General features: G+C 53.0%; 1 protein-coding gene across 7 annotated transcripts in view; it reads right to left on the reverse strand.

Annotated features, from left to right (window-relative positions):
- Septin8 (septin 8) overlaps window positions 1–20,076 on the reverse strand; it is a 29,917-nt gene extending 9,841 nt beyond the window's left edge. For 3 of the 7 annotated variants that reach the window (XM_021175613.2, XM_021175616.2, XM_029483811.2), the window contains exons 1-9: window positions 19,785–20,075; window positions 7,481–7,601; window positions 5,187–5,382; window positions 4,675–4,861; window positions 3,691–3,852; window positions 3,056–3,152; window positions 2,473–2,641; window positions 2,174–2,306; window positions 1,874–2,064 (exon numbers count right to left, since the gene is read on the reverse strand). In XM_021175613.2, coding sequence (XP_021031272.1) covers window positions 1,874–2,064; window positions 2,174–2,306; window positions 2,473–2,641; window positions 3,056–3,152; window positions 3,691–3,852; window positions 4,675–4,861; window positions 5,187–5,382; window positions 7,481–7,601; window positions 19,785–19,814 — 1,286 coding nt within the window. In that variant the 5' untranslated portion in view covers window positions 19,815–20,075. Of the gene's footprint in view, window positions 1–1,873; window positions 2,065–2,173; window positions 2,307–2,472; window positions 2,642–3,055; window positions 3,153–3,690; window positions 3,853–4,674; window positions 4,862–5,186; window positions 5,383–7,480; window positions 7,602–19,784 lie in introns of all 7 variants that reach the window. The other 4 variants (XM_029483810.2, XM_021175615.3, XM_029483809.2 and 1 more) reach the window with 2 other exon arrangements.
- Window positions 20,077–20,788: the final 712 nt, after the last annotated feature.

The raw sequence follows: 20,788 nt of genomic DNA on the forward strand, positions 1-20,788 counted from the left end.
AAAAAAACAAAACAATACAGGGGAAAACAGGAGCCCAGGAATGAGGGTGAGGATGGGTGGACCTGCTTGCTTAATTTTCAGGTTGTTAAGAAAATAATGAGACCAAAACAGGTCCAAGGTCCAGGGAAACTGAGGCAGATGGGAACACCATGGTATGATGTAGCCTGAATCTCCGAATGAAGGAGACTGGGAGACTGAGAGCCACTGGAGACAGGTACTAGACTCCAGATTAGGACATGGGAAAGTGCTGTGCAGAACACCAGTGTGGCTGTGGATGCAGATCAGCCGTAGAGAACTTAGCTGGCATGTGCAGGGGCCCTGGGTTCAAGCCCCCCAAAACAAACAATAAATAGCTTTTTCTTTCTTCTTCTTCTTCTTCTTCTTTTTTTTAAAGGCAAATTAAAAAATAAAAAGGCAGCAGGGGCAAGTCAGAGCGAGCAAAGAAAACGAGAGGGAGCATGACTGGGGTCCCTCCGTCTGGTGAGCCTCCTTCCCCACCATCTGCCGCTCTCTACAAGAACTGCTCCAGTCCCTACAAGATGGGCAGCCCTGCTCCCTGGCACAGCCCCGGAGCTCTGCCAGGAGCCACCATGTTTTGAGCCCTGCACACCTTCCAAAGTAGCTGTGTAGAGATGACAGTGGCGGGGACAGTGTTATGAGTCACCTCCTGTTGTTATGGGTCACCATCGCCCAGCCTCGGGGACCGAGGGGGCACGTGCCACAGCCACTCAAGCAGAAGCACAGGGTCTGCTGGAATCTGGCAGGAAATGGGGACAGTCCTACAAGCGTCCCTCTCCTGGCCTGACTGACTCGACTCGTAGCTACCGTGCTTGACTTCCCTGCTATTCACTGCCCACTTGACCCAGCCTCCTTCACTACAGCAGCAAAGAGGCCAGATGCTGAGGATGTTATGGGGGAATGAGGGAGGAGAGAGAGCAAAGAGAGGGTGAGCACAGGGCTGCATGGAGAGGAGACACTAGTGCAAGGTGGAGGGTAAGCGGTGAGCGTGAGGCTGGGGGGCGGGGGTGAGCAGTGAGTGTGAGGCTGAGGGGGAATGAGCAGTGAGTGTGAGGCTGGGGGATGAGTAGTGAGTGTGAGGCTGGGGGGGTGAGTAGTGAGTGTGAGGCTGGGGGGGTGAGCGGTGAGTGTGAGGCTGGGGGGGATGAGTAGTGAGTGTGAGGCTGGGGGGGATGAGTAGTGAGTGTGAGGCTGGGGGATGAGTAGTGAGTGTGAGGCTGGGGGATGAGTAGTGAGTGTGAGGCTGGGGAATGAGCAGTGAGTGTGAGGCTGGGGGATGAGTAGTGAGTGTGAGGCTGGGGGGTGAGTAGTGAGTGTGAGGCTGGGGGGGTGAGCGGTGAGTGTGAGGCTGGGGGGGGTGAGCAGTGAGTGTGAGGCTGAGGGGGAATGAGCAGTGAGTGTGAGGCTGTGGGGGGATGAGCAGTGAGTGTGAGGCTGGGGGATGAGTAGTGAGTGTGAGGCTGGGGGGGGTGAGTAGTGAGTGTGAGGCTGGGGGGGTGAGCGGTGAGTGTGAGGCTGGGGGGATGAGCAGTGAGTGTGAGGCTGGGGGGGATGAGTAGTGAGTGTGAGGCTGGGGGGGGTGAGCACTGAGCGTGAGGCTGGGGGTGAGCAGTGAGTGTGAGGCTGGGGGGGTGAGCAGTGAGCGTGAGGCTGGGGGTGAGCGGTGAGTGTGAGGCTGGGGGGGTGAGAAGTGAGTGTGAGGCTGGAGGGGGTGAGCGGAGAGTGTGAGGCTGGGGGTGAGTGGTGAGTGTGAGGCTGGGGTGGGAGGGCGGTGAACGAGAGGGACAGAGGAGTGGAGAGAAGTCTGTCTAGCCCAGGGGTCAGGAGCCAGCCCAGGGAGGGAGAAACCACTTACTTCTTCTTGTCCTTGTCTTTCCTCAGAGGCTGCTGTGAAGTGGCATGCAAGGCCTGTGACTGCAGGGCCTCCATGGCCGCCTTCCGGCAGTTGAAGGCATTGGTCTCCTCTTCCAGCTCCCTGCGCTTCTCCTCTACCTTGCGCTTCTCCTCCTGGTGGATTCGCTTCAGGTGCTCAAACTTCTCATGGAGCTGGGAGAAAGGGAGGCGCCTGGGTATGGGCAGGACAGGTCCCCCATCCACCCCAGCCAGCCTGCCTCCCACACCCCCCCTGGCAGCCCTGCCCGAGGCTGGCACACACCTCCCGTTCCTTCTCCTTCAGCTCAAGCTCTGTCTCCTTCACTTTGTTGACAAACATCTGTCGCATCTCTTCCTCCTTCCTCTGCAGCTCGCTTAGGAATTCCTTCCTCTTTGCCTCGTATGTCTCTTGGAGGCTGTGGAGACCCAAAGGAGAGACCTGAGGTAGAACTGAGGCAGTCAGAGCAGTCAGGTAGACGCTGGGGCAAGAGGACTCGGGGCTCCCACCAGCCTCTGCCTGCAGGCTCCCAGGCCTGAGACAGCAAGTGCTGGTGTGACAAGAGGGGCTGAGTCAAGGCAGACCTGAAGGGCTGGCTGTCACCGTCACTGTCCTGGAAGCCCATCTCCTCCAACTTGCAGCGGCGGTAGAGCTCGTAGTGCCGGCTGTGGGTCTGCTCGCGCAGGTCCTCCATGTTCACCCGGATCAGCATCTCCCGCAGCTTCACGAAGTCACAGTGATTCTCATTCTCCACTAGGAGCAGGGGCAGGAGAAGCATGAGACGGGCATGCACGCAGGTGGAGGTGGGGAGGCAACGGGGCAGTGATCGAGTGCCTCGGTGGCTCCAAAGCATCAGGAGGCAGGCAGGCGTGCAGATGGACGTGGGATGGTAAGACAGGGGAGCCTTGGTGGTCCCACAGAGCAGAACAAACATGCAGATGGTGGGGGTACAACAGACAATGGTTGGGAGCCTCGTGGTAGCATGAGGTAGGCATGGAGACGGAGAGGAACAGCCCAAGAGTGGCCAGGTGCCCTGGGGAGCTCCACAAAGTGAGGTGGCCATGCAGATGGGCAGAGGATTAGCAGGACAGTGGTTAGTGGCTTCAGCTTGCAGGTCAAGAGACTGAGCCAAGGCCCCAGTTGGGGATGCACTTGCCGTACACTCACCCTGCACCACACCCCAAGGGTACTGTCGTGCTCGAACCAGCTTATTCCCCACCTTCACCTCCTCTGTGCTGCCCACCACGGCAAAAGGCAGGTGTGCCTGAAAAGGGATCCAATTGTGTATGAGCACTAGGCTAGAACCAGGGACAGACTCTCTTACCACCCCTGTACTCTAGAGAGGGCCTCCCAGCCTTTTGCAAGGCTCTGGGGTCAGAGGCTGACTTCCTGTAGCTTTCAGAGCACTGTTCCATGAGAACAGAGAACTGGGTATGCCTGCCTGTGGGGTGCTCTTCTCAGGAGCAAGAGAACTCTCTGACAGAGATGGTAAGCTGGTTCCTTCCGGATTCCCAACCCTTGGCCACGCAGCTCCTCATTCCTTCATGCAACACATTGCCACCCAGAGTAGGACTTGAGACACTCAGATCTAGGGCACCCTTCGTGCAAACCCAATAAACAAACAAGGCCTCTAATCCTGTGCCCACAGGATCCCTAGGAGGGATATGACGCCCGCCTCTCTGTGCTGGAGATGCTAAGGATAACATCCTGGCAAGTAGGGTTCCCAGGGGCTGCGTTTCAGATCGGTGTCTCTAAGCCCTCTGGCTCTGAGCAAGGCCCTGCCACCCCACCCCCCCACTCACGTTCATGACTGCATTAATCTCGGCGACAGCCTCGTCGTCGGTGGGAAACTGGTAGATCTGGACTCCATTGCTGACCAGCTCACCCATGATCTTGATCTTGAACTTGTGGAGCTCGCTCTTGGAGATGGTGTCAGCCTTGGCAATGATGGGGATTATATTCACCTGTGGAGGTCAGGAGACGGGGCAGCAGGTCGGTTAGTTATTTTAAGTAATGGTCACTGACTGTGGACAAGCACTGGGAGCAGGAAGCCAGCTGCTCCCAGTGAGCTACAGCCACCTGCGGCCACTGTGCTGGCCGGAACTGTAACAACTGTAGTGTTTCTAAAGGCCCCGCGATTTGGTCACTCTGGACATACTCAACTTGGACCCAGGATGCTCTGAAGGTCTTAGGTGGCCCAGGGTCTGACAGAAACAATAGTGGTGACCAAGCTACCCACCTACTAAGCAGGTAAGGTGACGCAGGAGTAGCAGCTTTGGAAAGGGCTTAAACTCTCCCGGGCCAAGGTTACCCCACTTTTCATGGTGATAATTAATCCCTGAGATGGAAAGGCAGTCACAAGGGCTGAGAGATCATTATGAGGGACACTTGTCCTCCAGGACCCCAACCTCCCTTGACCTCCGATGAGTCTGCACTCTGCCCTGATTCAGAATCTAATCCTGAGCCGTCATTCTCCTCTCCTAGTGAGCTCAGAAGAGAGCTGAGGAGAAGCCATGTCAGAGAGCAAACAAAGAGGCTGAGATGGAAGGGGACACTGAGCAGAGGGTCAGCAGGAGGAGGAAGTCATTTCACAAGGCACAAGGGACAAGACTCCAAAAGAGAAGGAAAGACCCAGCCTGGAACAGGGCTCTGAAAAGTTTAATGACAGCCACAGAAAACCAAGACTCCAGAGAGGACCAAGCCGACCACGGCATAGCCAAATGCAGCCACCATACCCCCTTCCAGAGGAAGGTGGCAGAGGTCAGATGACAAGGAGGGCCATGTACCTTGCTATCTAGTTTCTTCATGGTCACCAGATCCAGGGACTTCAGGGAGTGCCCGGTGGGCGTGATGAAGTAGAGGCAAACATGGATCCTCGTGTCATGGTAGTCAAAGAGGGAACGGCGGATCTTCAACTCCTCCTGCAGATAGTTTTCAAACTGCGCGTCGATGTAGTCAACTATGGGCCTGTAACTACAGACAGCTTTATCACCTAGCAGGCAGACACTGGCCACAGCAAGGGCAGCCCAAAGCCCAAGCCGGGATCTTCCCACTCTCTTCCCCGGGAACAGCTTTGCCTATCAGGTAGAGAAGGCTGGTTGACCCCTTCTCCTGTAGCCTCCCAGAGGAAGGAGTCTGCTAATGGCCCAAGACCTCAGCCCTTCCCCCAGCAGCCTTCCCAGGTCACCTTAGGGCTATATAATGGAGCAGTGTGACACATGAAGCGCTTGAGCAGTGTTAGGACGGGGTCAGCCAGCACCGTGGAGGCTAGGTGGGGCCCGCCCTTCCCGCCTCTTGCCTGTCATCCTTATTGATCTGATCGCCAAAGCCCACAGCATCCACGATGGTCAGTTTGAGATGAACGTTACTCTCTTGGAGGTCATAGGTCTGAGGCCGCAGGCGCACACACTCTTCATGGTGACTGGCTTCTTCAGTCTCAAAGGTCGTGTTGAAGAGTGTGTTCATTAGCGTGGACTTGCCAATCCCAGTTTCGCCTGGTGTGGGGAATGGTAGGGAGAAAAGTGAATACTAAGACCAGAACGGGGCTGTCTCGAGCTGGCAACTAGGTGAGGTGGATTCTAAGACCCGTAGCTCTTGAATGAGAGAAGGAAGCCTCTATCCCACTCCTCATTGTCCATCCTTGGTGGTCTCTGTTGTAGCTCAGTTGTGGAGTACTTGCCTGACATGTGTAAGGCCCTGGGATTCCATCCCAGCACACGCATGCACACACGCACACGCACAAAACCAGGTCTGTGAGATGGCTCAGAGGGTAAAGACACTGGCCGCCAGGCCTGATAACTCACATGATAGGAGGAGAGAAACAACTGTTCTACTTCTCAACTTGCCCTGTCAAGGGCTCCACAAATAAAATGAATAAATGTGTTTTTTAAAAAAATAGGAGAAGGAAGGAAGGGAAAGAAAAAAATATTCAGAAGGAAGAGTCATAAAGGAAGCCTTTGATGTAAGACATAACTGTGCAGGGTATGTGACATTTCCCCAGGAGTAGGGAAAAGGCAGCATCAGGCTATGGAGAGTCCACTGTATGCTGGACCTAGTCACAAAACACATAGCCTGTACTGGGCTTCATCCTTCTTAGGCCAAGGCAGTCATGGGTCCACAGGAGCAGGACCTGAAACTATCAGTTGCTGGTCCCTGGGCAGCCTCAGGTCCACATGTTCTCCTTCCCAAGGGACACCTGCAGAGGGCCTTGCAGAGTCTGTGCCTTGGACACATGGAACCCTGCTCCCACCCCCATCAGGTTCTGTTTGCTCCAAAGTGTATTAGAGATGTCCTCTGTGTTCTGGTGTCAGAGCAGGGTCTGGCTTACCACTGTCTGCTTGCCACATGGTAAGAAGGAGACATTCTTTAAAGATTTATTTTTCTTTATGTGTGCATGTGAAGTTGCCTAGGGAAGCCAGAAAGAGCTGTCAGGTTCCTCGGAACTTGAGCTATAGGCAGTGGTGAGCCATGTGACGTCGGTGCTGGGAGCAGATGTCCAGTCCTCTGGGAAGCAGCAAGGGCTCCTGACCACTGGCTCATCTCTGCAGCCTTATAAAATTTTTAAATTTTATTTATTTTATTAAGATTTATTTTATGGGGCTGGAGAGATGGTTCAGCAGTTCAGAGCACAGACCGCTCTTCCAAAGGTCCTCTGAGTTCAAATCCCAGCAACCACATGGTGGCTCACAACCATCTGCAATGAGATCTGACGCCCTCTTCTGGTGTGTCTGAAGATAACTACAGTGTACTTAAATATAATAATAAATAAATCTATGGGCCGGAGCAAGCAGAGGTCCTGAGTTCAATTCCCAGCAACCACATGAAGGCTCACAACCATCTGTACAGCTACAGTGTACTCATATACATAAATAAAATCTTTAAAAAAAAGATTTATCTTATGTGTATGGGTATTTTGCCTGCATGCACAGATATGTGTACCACATGCATGCCTGCTACCATGGATCCCCTGGAACTGAAGTTAATGACAGGTGTGAGATGCCATATAGGTGTAGGGAATTGAACCCGGGTCCTCTATAGGAGCAGCTGAATTTTTTTTTTTTTTAAAGAAATGAATGAACTGTGGCTGGTGAGATGGCTCAGCAGTTAAGAGCACTGGCTGCTCTTCCAGAGGTCATGAGTTCAATTCCCAGCAACCACATGGTGGCTCACAACCATCTATGGGGGATATGATGCCCTCTTCAGGCAGGCAGATGTATATGCAGCAGAACACTCGTTCATTAAATGAAATAAAGTTAAAAAAAAAAAAAAGAAATGAATAAACTAGTGACTGTGGCTCTCTGATGAGAAACACCCATTTTTAGTGTTTAGGCAGCACTTTCATAGGCTCACTTCTGTTTCCTCTTTGTAGCAACTCTTGAGTCAGATCCTGGATCTAATCCCATTCTTGACCCTGGCAGAGGCAAAACTAAAGCCTAGACCCAATATCTCTCTGCTCGGGATCCCCAAGCCCCAGCCCCCGTCCCAGCCCCCGTCCCAGCCCCCGCCCCAGCCCCAGCCCGATAGGTGGCCAGCACAGCAGAGCACCCGCTCCAAGAAGTCTCGTCCATTTCTGCCGCTGGCCAAGTCACTTACCCACACAGAGTATGTTGAAGCTGAAGCCCTGAGTGACTGACTTGCTGACCAGCTGGTCAGGGAGGCTGTCAAACCCAACATGGCCGCCCAGGGACAGGCTCCGGGACTCAGGCTCTGCGTTCTGCCAAGAAAAGCACAGCAAGACAGTGAGCCCCCAGGAAAAGACGTGTCTATGTGAGGCTAGCCCTGTGTTCTTGGTACAGCCCAGGACACACCTTGAAGTGTCCAGGATTCCATCTCCATGCCACATTCCCACAGAGGGGCCCCTGAGTACACACACACACACACACACACACACACTTTGGAGACAGGGTGGCTTTGAACTTGCTATCCCACTGTCTGGTCTCCAAAGTGTTCAGATGATGAGTGTGTGCCACCACACCCAGCTCCCTGGTCTTTTTCGTTAAAAAGGAACTCATGTAGTCCAAGATAGCCTTGAACCTGCGACATAGCCAAGAGTGACATTCAGCTTCCAATCTCTGCTTCCACCACCTGCATGCACCCCATGCGTGGGTGACGTGGTTCAAGGGACCCCAGGGCTTTATGCATGTTGGGTAAGCACTTGAGCTAGATCCCCGGCCCTCCTCTGAATCTAAAAAAGCCCAAGAGGCCCAGGTTGGAGAGTATATTCCAGGAGGCAGTTCTGAGGGAGGTGGGAATGTTACCACTCCCTCATAGGCCTTTCTTTCCCAGCCCCTGCTAACTGAGTGCATCAGAGGGCTCTCCTGTCAGGCTGGGCTGGATCTCCTCTGTGGCTGCTTCCACTGCTCAGGCATCCAACAGAGTTCCTGCGGGGACCTAGCTGGCAGAACCGAGACTCCTAAGGACGGAGCCAGAACTGGGGCTCCAGCAGTCTTCTGCTTCCTTCTCAGTGGTGGTCTCTGGAGACATCAGGCTCTGAGATCCCCAACCTTACTGAAGCCAGGGCTGTTTAAAAAGAAGATTCTGGGAGAGAATGTGGAGGTCTGACCTCAGCGGAGATGAGGGCAACAGGCCCTAAGAGTGCAGGAACCACTGGATTTGGTCCATACCACTACTACGAGAAACCATGAGTCCCAAAGACAGAGTCACAGCTGGACTCACCTATGTGGATACTTGCTCTGGCTTCCCTGGGAGTGGGAGTAGATGTCGCCCTGAGAACAGTTTCCCAGGCCCACATGGCTCCGTGTTGGGCAGAACCATGCCTCTTTCTTTCTCAGTGCCTATGCCCTACCCACCACCAGGGCCAGGAAGATGCACAGGCATTCTTCAGTCTCCCATGTCCACAGCCCCAAAGTGGAGCCCTCAGCAGTGTCATGGCAACCATTTTATAAATGTGGACACAACACAGTGGGCAAAGGAGTCAGGAACAGACAGACAGCCATGTGGCTCCTGCCACCCAAGAGCCTCCTCAGCACCTGGACACCCACCCTCTGCAGCCACACCCTGCTGCCTTTGGCTTGTACCTCTCTAGCCAGTCTGGCCTCTGGCACAAAAACCCAACCCGCCTTAGGGTATTTACACCTGTACCAATCATGCCAAACTATGTCTACAAGCATCCTAGATTTTATGTGACCTTTTTACCCATTTCAAATAAGCCAAGTTTACCGTAAACCTGTTTTCTCCAAAGACTCTTGTTGGTACTTATTTTTCATGACCATTCTCCTTACTGCCGTCCCCAGGGCATTGTGTCCCAATCTCCCCACTCAGGACAAGTCCCCTTAGGGCTGCATATATAACCTGCAAAGGCCCACCAGGCAGCTTTCCTTTCTTGGTACCCACATCAGAAGCAATACAGATACTTCTGACCTTCCCCTGACTCTTCTGCCTGGCATTCCACCAGGCTCAATTCCAGCCCCACTGGTTACTTCTAAATTTCTCTCTCTGTGTGTGTGTGTGTGTGTGTGTGTGTGTGTGTGTGTGTGTGTGTGTTGGGGGGTAGGAGGGTGTTTGGTTTTCTTTTGAGACAGTCTCAAGCTGGTTTTGAACTTGCTGTGCCAAGAATGGCACTGAACTTCTACGTCTCTTGCCTCCATCTCCCAGGGCTGGAATCACGGGCACTTGCTGACGTACCTAGTTTTATGTGGTGCTGGAGAGCAAGCCTAGGGCTTTGGGCATGCTAGCTGAGCATACTGCCAACTGAGGTGTGCCTAGGTCCCCCCTTCTTTTACATTCATTCCATTTATCCATTTAGTTACATATTTATTTACTTATTTATTTGTTGGGTTTGGGGCTTGCCCATGTGACAACGCTCCTGGAGGAGTAACAGGGTAGCTTGTCACTTTTCTTCTTCCACCTTGTGGGCTCCAGGGATTGACTTTAGGTCAGCAGCCCTGGCGGCAAGCGCCTTTACCCACTGGGCCATCTCTCAGCCACAAAGTCCACCTTTTAAAGCTCACCTGCTTTCCTGAATTCCTGGGCTCTTCGGGTAGGGGGTGGATGGGAATGTGTCAACATCTCTGTCTTCTTGCTGGCATCTATTCCTAGCTGCCCCCCACCCCCCACACACACACAGCACAGCAGGCCATCCCAGACAGTGGTCCTGTTTCCCCTGCACCAGTTCTTAACACTTTATGCATCCTGGCTGGCCACCTCTTCTCTCCACTTCGGAAAGATTGCCTCAAGGCTGGGGAAGCCATGTTCCTTATGCCTCCCCTGCTCTCCGGCCACGACACCACTGCTCATTTTTAAGTTCATGAACACCACCTTCAATTCCTGCCACACAAGAAGTGTCGCCTGCCCACCTCACACAGGACTTCATTATTCAGTCTTCCTTCCTGCTTGTGGCAGCCTGCGGATCAAATGCAGGACAGAACAGTCTAAAGCTTATTGTTAGGTGAGAATGAAAATCTCTAAGATTGAAGGCTGTGCTGTGCTGTGCTTGCAGAGAAGGCTGCGCATTTGTTCGTGCTCCTGTTCCAAGAGTGACACAATCAGGATGCAATCCAACATCCTGGAGTCTGCCGCCCAAACTGACCAAGTCAGCTGTGTCTGGAAACATACACACACACACACACACACACACTCCTCAGCAGAGGACATGAAAGAGAGAGAAAAAGAGAGAAAGTAGAGGAGAGAGAGCGAGAGGGAGGGAGAGAGAGGAAGAGAGAGGAAGGGAGAGAGAGAGAGAGAGAGAGAGAGAGAGAGAGAGAGAGAGAGAGAGAGAGAGAGCAGGCCAGCCTAGTTCTCACTTCCCCCAGCTTTCTTACAATTCTGAGCTCTAGAGGCTCCCCATTGAGGCTTTAGCAGCCTTGCCTGCCCTTCCCTTACACAACATGGCTCTCTCTATGGAAGGTGTAGAGGGCAAAGAGATTATCACCCCCAAGTTATTGCCAAAGCTGCACTGTATCCTCCCAGGTCCATCAAGAACCAGAGTGGGTGGCATCTCTGGTTGCCCCTATGCAGAGAGAAACATGGCTATGGCCTTAACAGGGACAGTGTCCTTCTCTGTTCTTAGGAGGCTGATGTGACCTTCTGGCTTTATTGAGGGATGAGTCTCACTAATGCTGGCTTTCCTGATCACACATTTGGCATCACTAACTCGTGACCCAAAATGTCCTACTTACTGCAGAGTGTCGCCCTTCTCTCAGATGTTCGCTAGCCTGAGCAGTCATAGCACAGGAAGAACTGGTAACAACCAAGGTGTCCCCTACATGATATGGTGGCCAGGGCTCAGATAGAATATCAGGTCTCCTGCTGGGTTACAGCCCTGCCATTTGGTGATAGCCAGTCAGCATGATGCCACAGGAAGTGGCTCAGGGAGGCCTTTATGAACATCTGGGGAGCTAGCCTAAGACTAAAGCCACCTCTTGAAAGAGCCCAGCCAAGAACATGTCAGAGCAATTACAGAGCTCCCGTGTGCCCTACCTCCTACATGCCCGGCCTATACTCCAGCAGAGTAGAACCTTAGCACTGCAGTTGAAGAAGCCTTGACTTCTAGTCTCCATGGAACAAGGCATGCACAGGGACAGGAGAGTTTGGAGAGACTCCGGAAACTTCAAGAAGGGGCAAAGAAGGCCGGGCATTGAATTTACAGGCTCAGAGAAGAATGGAGGTCACCAGCCACCGCTCAGAACCCCTGTGTATGAACTAAACCCCCAAAGCGCTACTGTCTCTCACTTAGCATTTCCCACCCTGTGCGGCCGGAGGCAGCGGCACTAAGCAGCCCAGCAGGGATGGAGAGCACAACAAACCTTTGGCCAACACATTCTGCTTCTGCTGCACTTGGAAGGCTCCCAGTCCATCCCAGCCTGTCAACAGTGGACACGTCTGCTGCGTGGCAGGCACTGGGACAGTGAGAAGGTGAGGGCACTACATCCTCGACCCCAAGCTTGTTCTAAACTCAAGTGCCATAGAGGCCAGGAAGACACCATAAATGCCAAAGAGGATCAATGCCGATGATAATAACCACAGTTACGGCTAACACAAGTTCTGAAATATACACCTTCTATCTTACTCCACACAGCAGCTTCCGTGGGGTTGGCTGAAGTGTGGTTTTCACTGTACAGATGAGACCACTGAGGCACTGTGAGATAGTCACAGACAGGAGGCCACACTGCTCAGTATCTGACCAGCGACAACATGATTGGGAAACTCACACTTCTGGCCGCAATACTCTGGTTGAAAGACCCGCAACTTCCAGAAAGAGGAGGAAATGGTAGAGTCCATGCTCAGACATAGTCCAGAGTTGCCACAGGGCTAGATTGCAGTCAACTGTGAGAATACAACAGGGGGAGGCCATGGCAACACATACATACAATCCCAATGTCAGGGAGGCCACGGCAGAAGGATCAGGAGTTCAAAGTTAGCCTGAACAGCAGAGAGAGACTGTCTCAAACACAAATAAGCCAAGTGCTGGTGGCTCATGCCTTTAATCCCAGCATTCAGAAGGCAGAGGCGGTTGGATTTCTGTAAACTGAGAACAGCCTGGCCTACAAAATGAGTTCTAGGATAGCCAGGGCTAGCTACACAGAGAAACCCTGTCTGAAAACAACAACAACAAGAAGATCTACAAACAAGTCAGCTTGGTTGTCACACGCCATTAGCAAATGCTAAAGAGGCTAGGGCAGAAGGATCAAGGCCAGCCTGGATTACCAAGGGCTATGGATGTAGCTCAGTGGTAGAGCACTTTCCTAACCATCGGATCAGGCCCCAATTTCTATCCTTAGTGCCTCCCTCAAACAAAACCAAGTGAAAAGAATAGAAAGATGTGAACATTAAGCATAAACTAGGGATGATGGCACGCACCTGTAGTCTCAGCACCGGACACACAGAAGAATCAGGAATTCAATGCTATCTCTAGGTACTTAGCAAGCTTGAGGAATTCAATGCTATCTCTAGGTACTTAGCAAGCTTGAGGAATTCAATGCTATCTCTAGGTACTTAGCAAGCTTGAGGAATTCAATGCTATCTATCTCTAGGTACTTAGCAAGCTTGAGGACAGCCTGGACTACGTGAGATCCTGTCTCAAAAGGGAAACATGAAAAGGAAAAAGGAAATAAAACCAAAAGAAAAAGAGAATACCGGGCCCGACAGAGGGCTTGGCACTTAGGAGAAGGTATCTGGACCAAGGACATTACTGTCTGGCAGACTAGTCTGGAGGAAAGATCTGGGGAAATGATGTGTCCACTCCATTCTGGATGCATGGAGGCATAGGTACTCTTCCACAAGGACAAGCCTTTAGGTTGGCAGGCCCTAGACAGGGGTAGATCTTGCTGACTCTGGCCCCTTTCATATCTAGCAATTTAGGGTGCTCACTAGGGGCTCTAAACATCTTTGAAAATCCCCCTGAACAGAGACAGTTGGCACCTTGGAGATCTGCACACAGTAAGATTTGCACATGGCCAAGATCCCCTCGGTAATCACTAACGAGCTCTTGGATCCTGAGCAAAGGCAAGGCTCTCCACGTCATCCTTTCTTTGGCACATCAGAGAAAGCAACCAAACTAAGAAAGTGCAATCTTTCCTGCCTGGCCATGCAGAACAAAGCAGAGGGCCTTGCTCATTATACAGCCCAGTGGGTAACTGGGACATCCCTGTCCTGGTCCGGAACTGCGCTTTCTGAACCCCCGGGATCAGCCCTAATTGTCAGACATGAGGAACCGTCTGTTTTACCAAGAATGGAGGTGGCATCTAGGGAGAAGTCGGGCCTCACGGCTTGCCCCCACACAAAAGCAGACTATCTTCAGAGACTGGAAATCTGCTGAAGTACCCACACCAGCAAGACTGGCGGAGCTGCAGGTGAATAAAGAACCCCAAACTATGCTGGTGGTGGGAATGGAATCAAAGCAGACCCCCCCCCCCCACACCCATCTAGGAAATATGGTTCCTGAGTTCCTGGGTGCTAAGCAGCTAGCTCCCTAATGCCAGGTCTGTCTTCCACACGCCAGGTCTTCCACACGCTTTTCTAGCGCCGTGGTCTCTGAACACATCTGTTCCCTAGCTCCTGTGCCTAGCATCGGCTGGCCCCCTAGACTATCTTAGGGTTTAAAATTCAGAATGGTTTACCCTCTTGTTCATCTCAAGGCATCGTCGGGTACACCCTGACAGTTGGACAGAAAGCCCACTCCTCAGGAGTCACTGTACCACTGGGAGCCTTCTCCACCCATGTTCCTGGCACCAAGTGGCTTCAGCTACTCCCAAGCAAGTCTAGGCCTTAAAAATAGCCAGAGCAGAGGCCTCAGGCCAGAACTGTGGTGTTGAGCACAACTGTCCTTGAGCCCAAGAGGAATTCTAGGAATGTTCCCAGGAACGGCTTAGGCTCTGGTCCCAGGATTCCAAGCAAGCCTCTAAACCCAGGTCAGAGGTCACGGGAAATAACTAAAAGGTCATATGGGAGAGAGCAAAGCCAGAGAAGCTGTCATCCTGGGCCTGAGGAGAACAGAAACAGGGAGCACCTGTCCCCAGTCCAGGACACCTGGGCTGCAGCGTCTCTCTTCTACAAGACAGAAGACCTGGGGGGGGGGTGACCTCAAACCCAGATCAACCTTCACAGTGCCACCATGGTGCCCACATGGTTAACAATGAGGAGGGCTGCTGGGCCAGCAGTCCAGGTTCTCCCAGGCCCAGAACTTGGTCTTGTGCTTCTCTGTCCAGAACACTTTCTCATCTTCCCACAGCCAGGCTGTAGCGCGTCAACTAGGGATGGTTTGATTGACACACCTACCAAAACGGGTTTTCCAGAAACAAAAGAGCAGAGTTCCTGAGCCCATGCCCGTCCCTGCCACCTGCCACTGAGGCCAGGGACACAGACACATTCTCAGGTTTCCATGTGTTGCTGGAGGAGGAGGAGGAAATGTCAGCACATAGGGGGTGCTCTGCTGCAGAAGGCACAGCCTCTCCAGTTTTCCACTTGGCTAGAGACTGACTCTAGGGGCAGCCACCGCTGTCTGCCAATGTGCTCATCCAGAAGTGGTCCAACCATTCAAAGAAGGAGGCAGCATTTCCTTGTGAATGAAACACCGGCCTTAGAAGGGGGGAGTGTGGATTCCAAAATCTCCCTGCTTTGTTTACCACCTCAGGCTGGATGATGATGCTGTCAGGTTCCAGAGGGGTGCCCTTACACCAACATGGCCAGAGGCAGATACGGAGGAACAGCTATGCATCTCTGCTATCCATTCACCCCAACAGCAGGCAAAGGGTCTTCTTTGTCCCTGAGGAGAATTCTGGGTCTGTCCCACAGTCCCCCCGAAAGCCCAGGTTCCCAGTGGCCCACACCCAGAGGATCCCTCTGGGAACAGTCAGAGATCATGATCAGAGATGGACACCCCCTCTGACTCTGTCCCTCTAACTTGGTTCATAAAGCCTACTATGTTCCCGGAAGCTCCTCATCCTAGGAATGAATATCCAATTCAAGGCAAGCAAAAAAGACAACTGCAGTTGATGTGTTAGAATCATGGCTGAACACAGGACACCAGGCCAAAACGGTTCCACGTGTAAGAGGTTTATTGGAGGGGGGAGGGCAAGGTGGCAGCCGAAAGAGAAGGGGGGAAGAGAAAAAGAGATGAGGGGAGCTTTCTTTATATATATATGGGTAATGATGTAACCCAGGTAAAGGTGGAGGTGAGGCAAGTGGATTCTGGGAATATGGCGGCTGTTGCCTTGGCAACGGGTCTGCGGGTCCCGCCTAAGTGATGTCACGGATTTCTGAGGTCTTGATGCTAATAGTAGTTACTGCCCAGAAACTCCCGACCCTGTCCTCTGTGGCCTCCTCCCAGCTAGGCTTCCCCACATGCGCCCTGAGGATGAACACAACGCCTATGGACGCTAATAGAGCAACCCACTCTTCAAGCAGATGTGTCCCATTCCCCCATCCCACCCCACCCCTGTCCCCCCCGTTCCCCCAACCAGCTCCACATCTGGTTATCCACAAAGCTAGAGCATTATAAGATGGGGGTGGGGAGGGTCTCAAAACCCTAAAGGCAACTGGAAGCAGGAAACTGGAGAGGCCCTGAGAGACACCTGGAGGCCAGCTGCTCCTTGCTTCTTTGCTCTGGGGCATGGCCGCAAGCAAGCTGGGCTTCAGTCACAAAGACATCCAGGAGTTACTGTCCCAAACACAGACCACTCCCTATTTCATCCTAGGGCTGGAAAGTCTATCACCTCAAGAGGCACTCAGGTGGGAGCTAGTATTTGGGCACTGGGCCCATGGTTGAATGACCAGCAACCAAACTCTGCTTCCTCACCCAATCTCAGCCTGCTGACAGCAAAAAGACGATGGACCACAAAACATCCACTGCCCACCCAAAGCTTTTGGACAAGTCCTGAGTTCTCCTCCTCTGCTTATCCTCCTTGGCTCTGTGGCCAGTCTCTTGCCATTGTCTTTCTTCCTGTCCCAAACAGTTCGCAGTTGGATGCTGCCTTGGGTCATCAACCCCCCTCCAGACTCACAGCTCCAATCCATTCCATAAGGTCCCAGTAAGGTTGGTCCTTAGTTTGTTAGGTAGGGAAGGGAGGAAGAAAAGACAACCCTAGCTCCTGGAGAAAGGTGTGGAGCCGTGGCTTTGCCTGTGGCATTCACATGTGACCCCTCAATGCTAGGCACTGGGGGCTCCACAGACACCTTTTTCTCAGCTATCATTTCTGCCCAGAAAGTCTCGCCGAGGTCATTTTCACAGGATAGGGAGAGCCCAGGGAACAGGGCCCTTGAGCCACACTGGGGTGAGAAGCCTGCTTCCCGCATCTAGCTTCAGGACAAAATAGGCACTCCTTGGATAGCATGCTTTTTGGGGATGTGTCAAGATTACAGGGTGACAACGGATGTAACAGATGGTGCTGAGGATAAAGCGGAGATGGGGGCGAGGGAGCGACTGGCTGGGAAGAAAGCCAAGGATGAGGCTGCTTCACGTTTCTCCCCTCTCCCCCGCACATCCTCACTTTGCCCAGAACCTACAGGGTCCCTCACCTAGGAGTCTGAACCTTGTTCCATTAGATGCAGACAGGAGTCACAGGAGCTGGTCAAGGTTGGAGGAGAGTGATTCTCAGAGTCAGAGTCTAAGAAGAGAGGGACCCCAAAAGTGTGCCAGGTGTCTGATGACCCAAGGAAGACAAGAGATGACAGAACCTGCTGAGGGTTGATCCTGCAGACATATACAACAGCCATCTGAGCTGACCTAAGGCTGAGCAGGACCCAGTCAGAGATATGGGGCCAGCAAGATGGCATCAGCTGTCAAACCTGACAGCCAAAATTCCATTTTCAGGACCCATATGATGAAAGACTTGAAAGTTGACCTTCGACCTCCACACGCATACCATCACACAAGCACACCCACATACATACATACTTACATACACACAACAAAAAAATAAAATATAATATAGGCCTATGGTGTATCTACCATGCTGATAAGGGTAAGTCAAAATACCAACACACAGGCGTGGTTGTGCATGCTTTTAGTCCCAGCACTTGGGAGACAGAGGCGGGTGGATCTCTGTGAGTTCAACGCCAGCCTTGTCTACATAGTGGGTTCCAGGACAGCCAGAACTATGTAGAGAGACCCCGACTCACCTCCATCTCAATATACACTGCTGAGTGAGTTCATTTTAAATTCTAGGCAGCTTGGGTGGTTGAACCCCGGGCTTCCTACACAAGTTAAGTAAGCTCTCTACCCCAAACTACAGCCCAAACCTTTCTGTGTGCTCTTGTAGACTCCAGTCTAAGACAGTTTGCAGGTTATCTGAAGCCCACCTTTGCACAAACCAGAGGGGCAGTGGACACCTGCCAATCGTGCCACCAAACCTTGCAGCTGGCAAAATATCCAGCGTGTCTCCAATAAGCCAAAAACTACAGTTAACTGTCAAAAAAACCCCAAAAAACTCTGTAAGGAATCAGTATGGCTTAGCACATGATAAGAGAGGAAATTACCTTCCCAGGATGATAAGGAAGGGACGAAAGAGACCAGACTTCTAAATTCCAGCCAAACTCCACCCAACATCTCCACCCAAATTCAGTTCCATCTGAGTCCTCCCAGGAGGCTGACAGCACAGAGCACAGAGGGCGGGGAAGGCGTCCATCCCTCTGGCACAACCATCAAGGCCCCAAGATTCCAGTCGTAGCTGAACTTGAGTCCCCGCTCTGTGCTTTGGCTCAGTATGGGGATAATATGAAGACTTCCCACAGAAGTGATCCATAAGCAAACAGAGGCAAGGTCTTCCCAAGCCCCAGCTGTACAAGGTGGACGCTCAGCTGACCCCCTGAGAATACCTCTGGCCACGGTGCGACCAAGGCAAACACATTTTCTGCAGTCATTTCATACACAGCTGGGTATTTACTGAGTCCTTATCATGTCCTGACACTATCCACACAACTCTATGAGGCAGATAACACTTTTCTCTTACTCTGTAGATGAGAACACGGAGGGTTAAACAGCTTGCAAGAGGTCCCATGACCAACAAGTGGTATCTCTAGGAATCCTCTCAGGCCACTGATGCTGGCTGCTTTACACATACTCTCATCCGGCAAGATCAACTGCTAGACAAACCTCTGACCTCAATACAGAACAGACACAACCTTCTGGTCAGCTAAGCACAGAAAACACAGCGTCAGACAGGCAGATAGACAGACAGACAGACAGACACACACACACCCCTTTTGGTCTCCATCCACTAGGCAGGTTTATAAGGACTCAGCTGTTTTCCTACAGTACATAAATTCCATTTTACAGCCGCGGGAGTGAAGTGGACCTTGGTTTGGCCCAGCCTCTGCATCTGTTCCCCATGAAGTCAAACTTACTTAACAGACACACAGCCCCCTCCCCAAGGGGCACAGAACACAACAGTCTACACATTATGAAACCAGGAGCTCCTGCTTTGTTATGCATATTCGCAAAGACCAACAAATGTATTTTCAGATTAAAGAAGAAATTTGCATATATAAATTCAGATGACAGTATTTATAGCAAAATTACATAAGTCCTGGCTCCCTTATTTAGCCCCAGAACCAATTTGTTATCGGTCACACATTCAGAATTCTCCCTCCCTCCAACAGCCCTGGGCCCTCCTCCACCTCCTCCCTCTCTTCCCCTCCTCCCCTTCCAGTCGACCAGGGCCTCACATGCTGGCAAGAGGACACAGCTTCCTTCACCGTCACAGCCTAGCCTCCCAGACACACCCAAATCCAGCCTTAGACACCAAGAGTGCAGACAACCCCCAAAAGGCCCCCTCCGCATGCTATAGCCTGGCTCAAGTCCACAGACACCCCCTCTTAGGACCACCAAGGGGCGTCAGCCTAGAGAGAGGCAGGTCCAGGCTGGGGCCCAAACAAACACTCAATGGTTTGGATCTGGAATCACTTCAGCTCCTGGGAATGGCTGCCGCAGAGCCAGAGCCTACCACTGAGGCCCTGGACCTGTCTGGAGTCGCACCCAGGATCCAGGTTCCCGGGAGGGCAGTGGAGGAGATGAGCAGCGAGCCTGGGTTCTTCCAACCCAAAGTCTGCAACTCCCCTGAGCTCTTTCTGGAATGTGTGTGTGTGTGCTGGGGGTAGAAAAATCCCTGGATCCCTGGGGCTGCATCCTCACTCTTTGCACGCAGATAACAGCACCTGCGCGGCAAAGGCAAGTCCCCAGAGGTGCAGGAACACCCTGGGAGAGAAGAGTCGGGGGCGTCCGGGATCCTCCCCTCTGGACACGAGTCTTGTCTTCACACCTGCCCCGATCAGCCCAGATCTTGGCTTCTTCCCGCGAAAGAGCTCACATCGCGCGAAGCCCAACACTCTGAGACACCCTCCCGGGGTTGGCTCCCGGGTCCCGGGGTTCGAAGCCCCGCCGCGCGGTGCTGACAGCCCGCCTCGCGCCCCCTCCCGTGCCCCTGCGCGCCACAGGCCTCACCGAGACGCGTTCCAGGTCGGTGGCCGCCATGGCGAGCTGCGCACCGGGCGGGCGGGTTGCGGGGAACGCCGGGGCCGCGGCGGGGATGAGCCGGCTGCGGGACGCGCTCCGCCCGGGCGGCTGCGGCTGAATGGATCCAATATGGCCACTTCCTGGAAACTCCCCTTGGCGGCGGCGGCGGCGGCGGGAGAAGCCGCGGAGCCGGCCCCGCCCCCGCCCGCGGGACCGGCCTCCCTACCCGGCTCGGCCCCAGCACAGCGCACTCCCCGCGGCTGGGACCGACGGGGGTCTCCGCGGCTTGGCGGGAGGTACTAGCTGCGGGTGCTGCTGGGACTTGTAGTCTGTGAGGTGGGGGGCCCGGACTGCCACGTCTGGGGGACCCGGGCCTCTCTCCGAGGCCTGCTGCCTGTCCCTTGGAAGCCGGATTAGTGCATAGCACAGAGGGGTGCTACGTGTGCCCTGGGAGTTCTGCCTTCAAGCTGACTGTCTCTACTGGAACCTGCAAATGCACTGGGACCACCGATCGGATGGTTCATGCGCTGCAGGTCCGAGAGAGATCCCTCAGCCTCTTCTGCCTGTGCCATAGGTCCCACCTGATGCTCTAAGCTGGAGCTAGGGCGGGAGCCCTGGGCCGGACCGGTGCATCCTGCCAGGCAGCCTTTGGCTCCTTGCGCAATGATGAACCGGAGAAAGATGCAGTTTGGGAAGCGGACTCGACATCTACGCGTAGCGTACTGCTAGTGATCCTCACCCTGCTTGTCCCACGAGTTTGGAGTTATGGCATTATGCAGAGAGGACCTTGGTTCTCAAAGCACGCACATCTTCTTCGCCAACCATACCACTCAAAAAAAAAAAAAAAAAAAAAAAAAAAAAAAAAAAACCTACACAAACGTCTCAAGGGGCTCCGTAAACTTTTTCAGTGATTACAAGATCCAGCTCGTCCCGTCTTCCTTTCCCTGCCTTTCTCTATGGTCTTCCTGATAGTAAGGCAAACTTTGCCTCTG

This window comes from Mus caroli, unplaced genomic scaffold (assembly GCF_978045245.1).
Source record: "Mus caroli unplaced genomic scaffold, Mus_caroli_1 scaffold_13, whole genome shotgun sequence".
Classification (NCBI taxonomy): domain Eukaryota; kingdom Metazoa; phylum Chordata; class Mammalia; order Rodentia; family Muridae; genus Mus; species Mus caroli.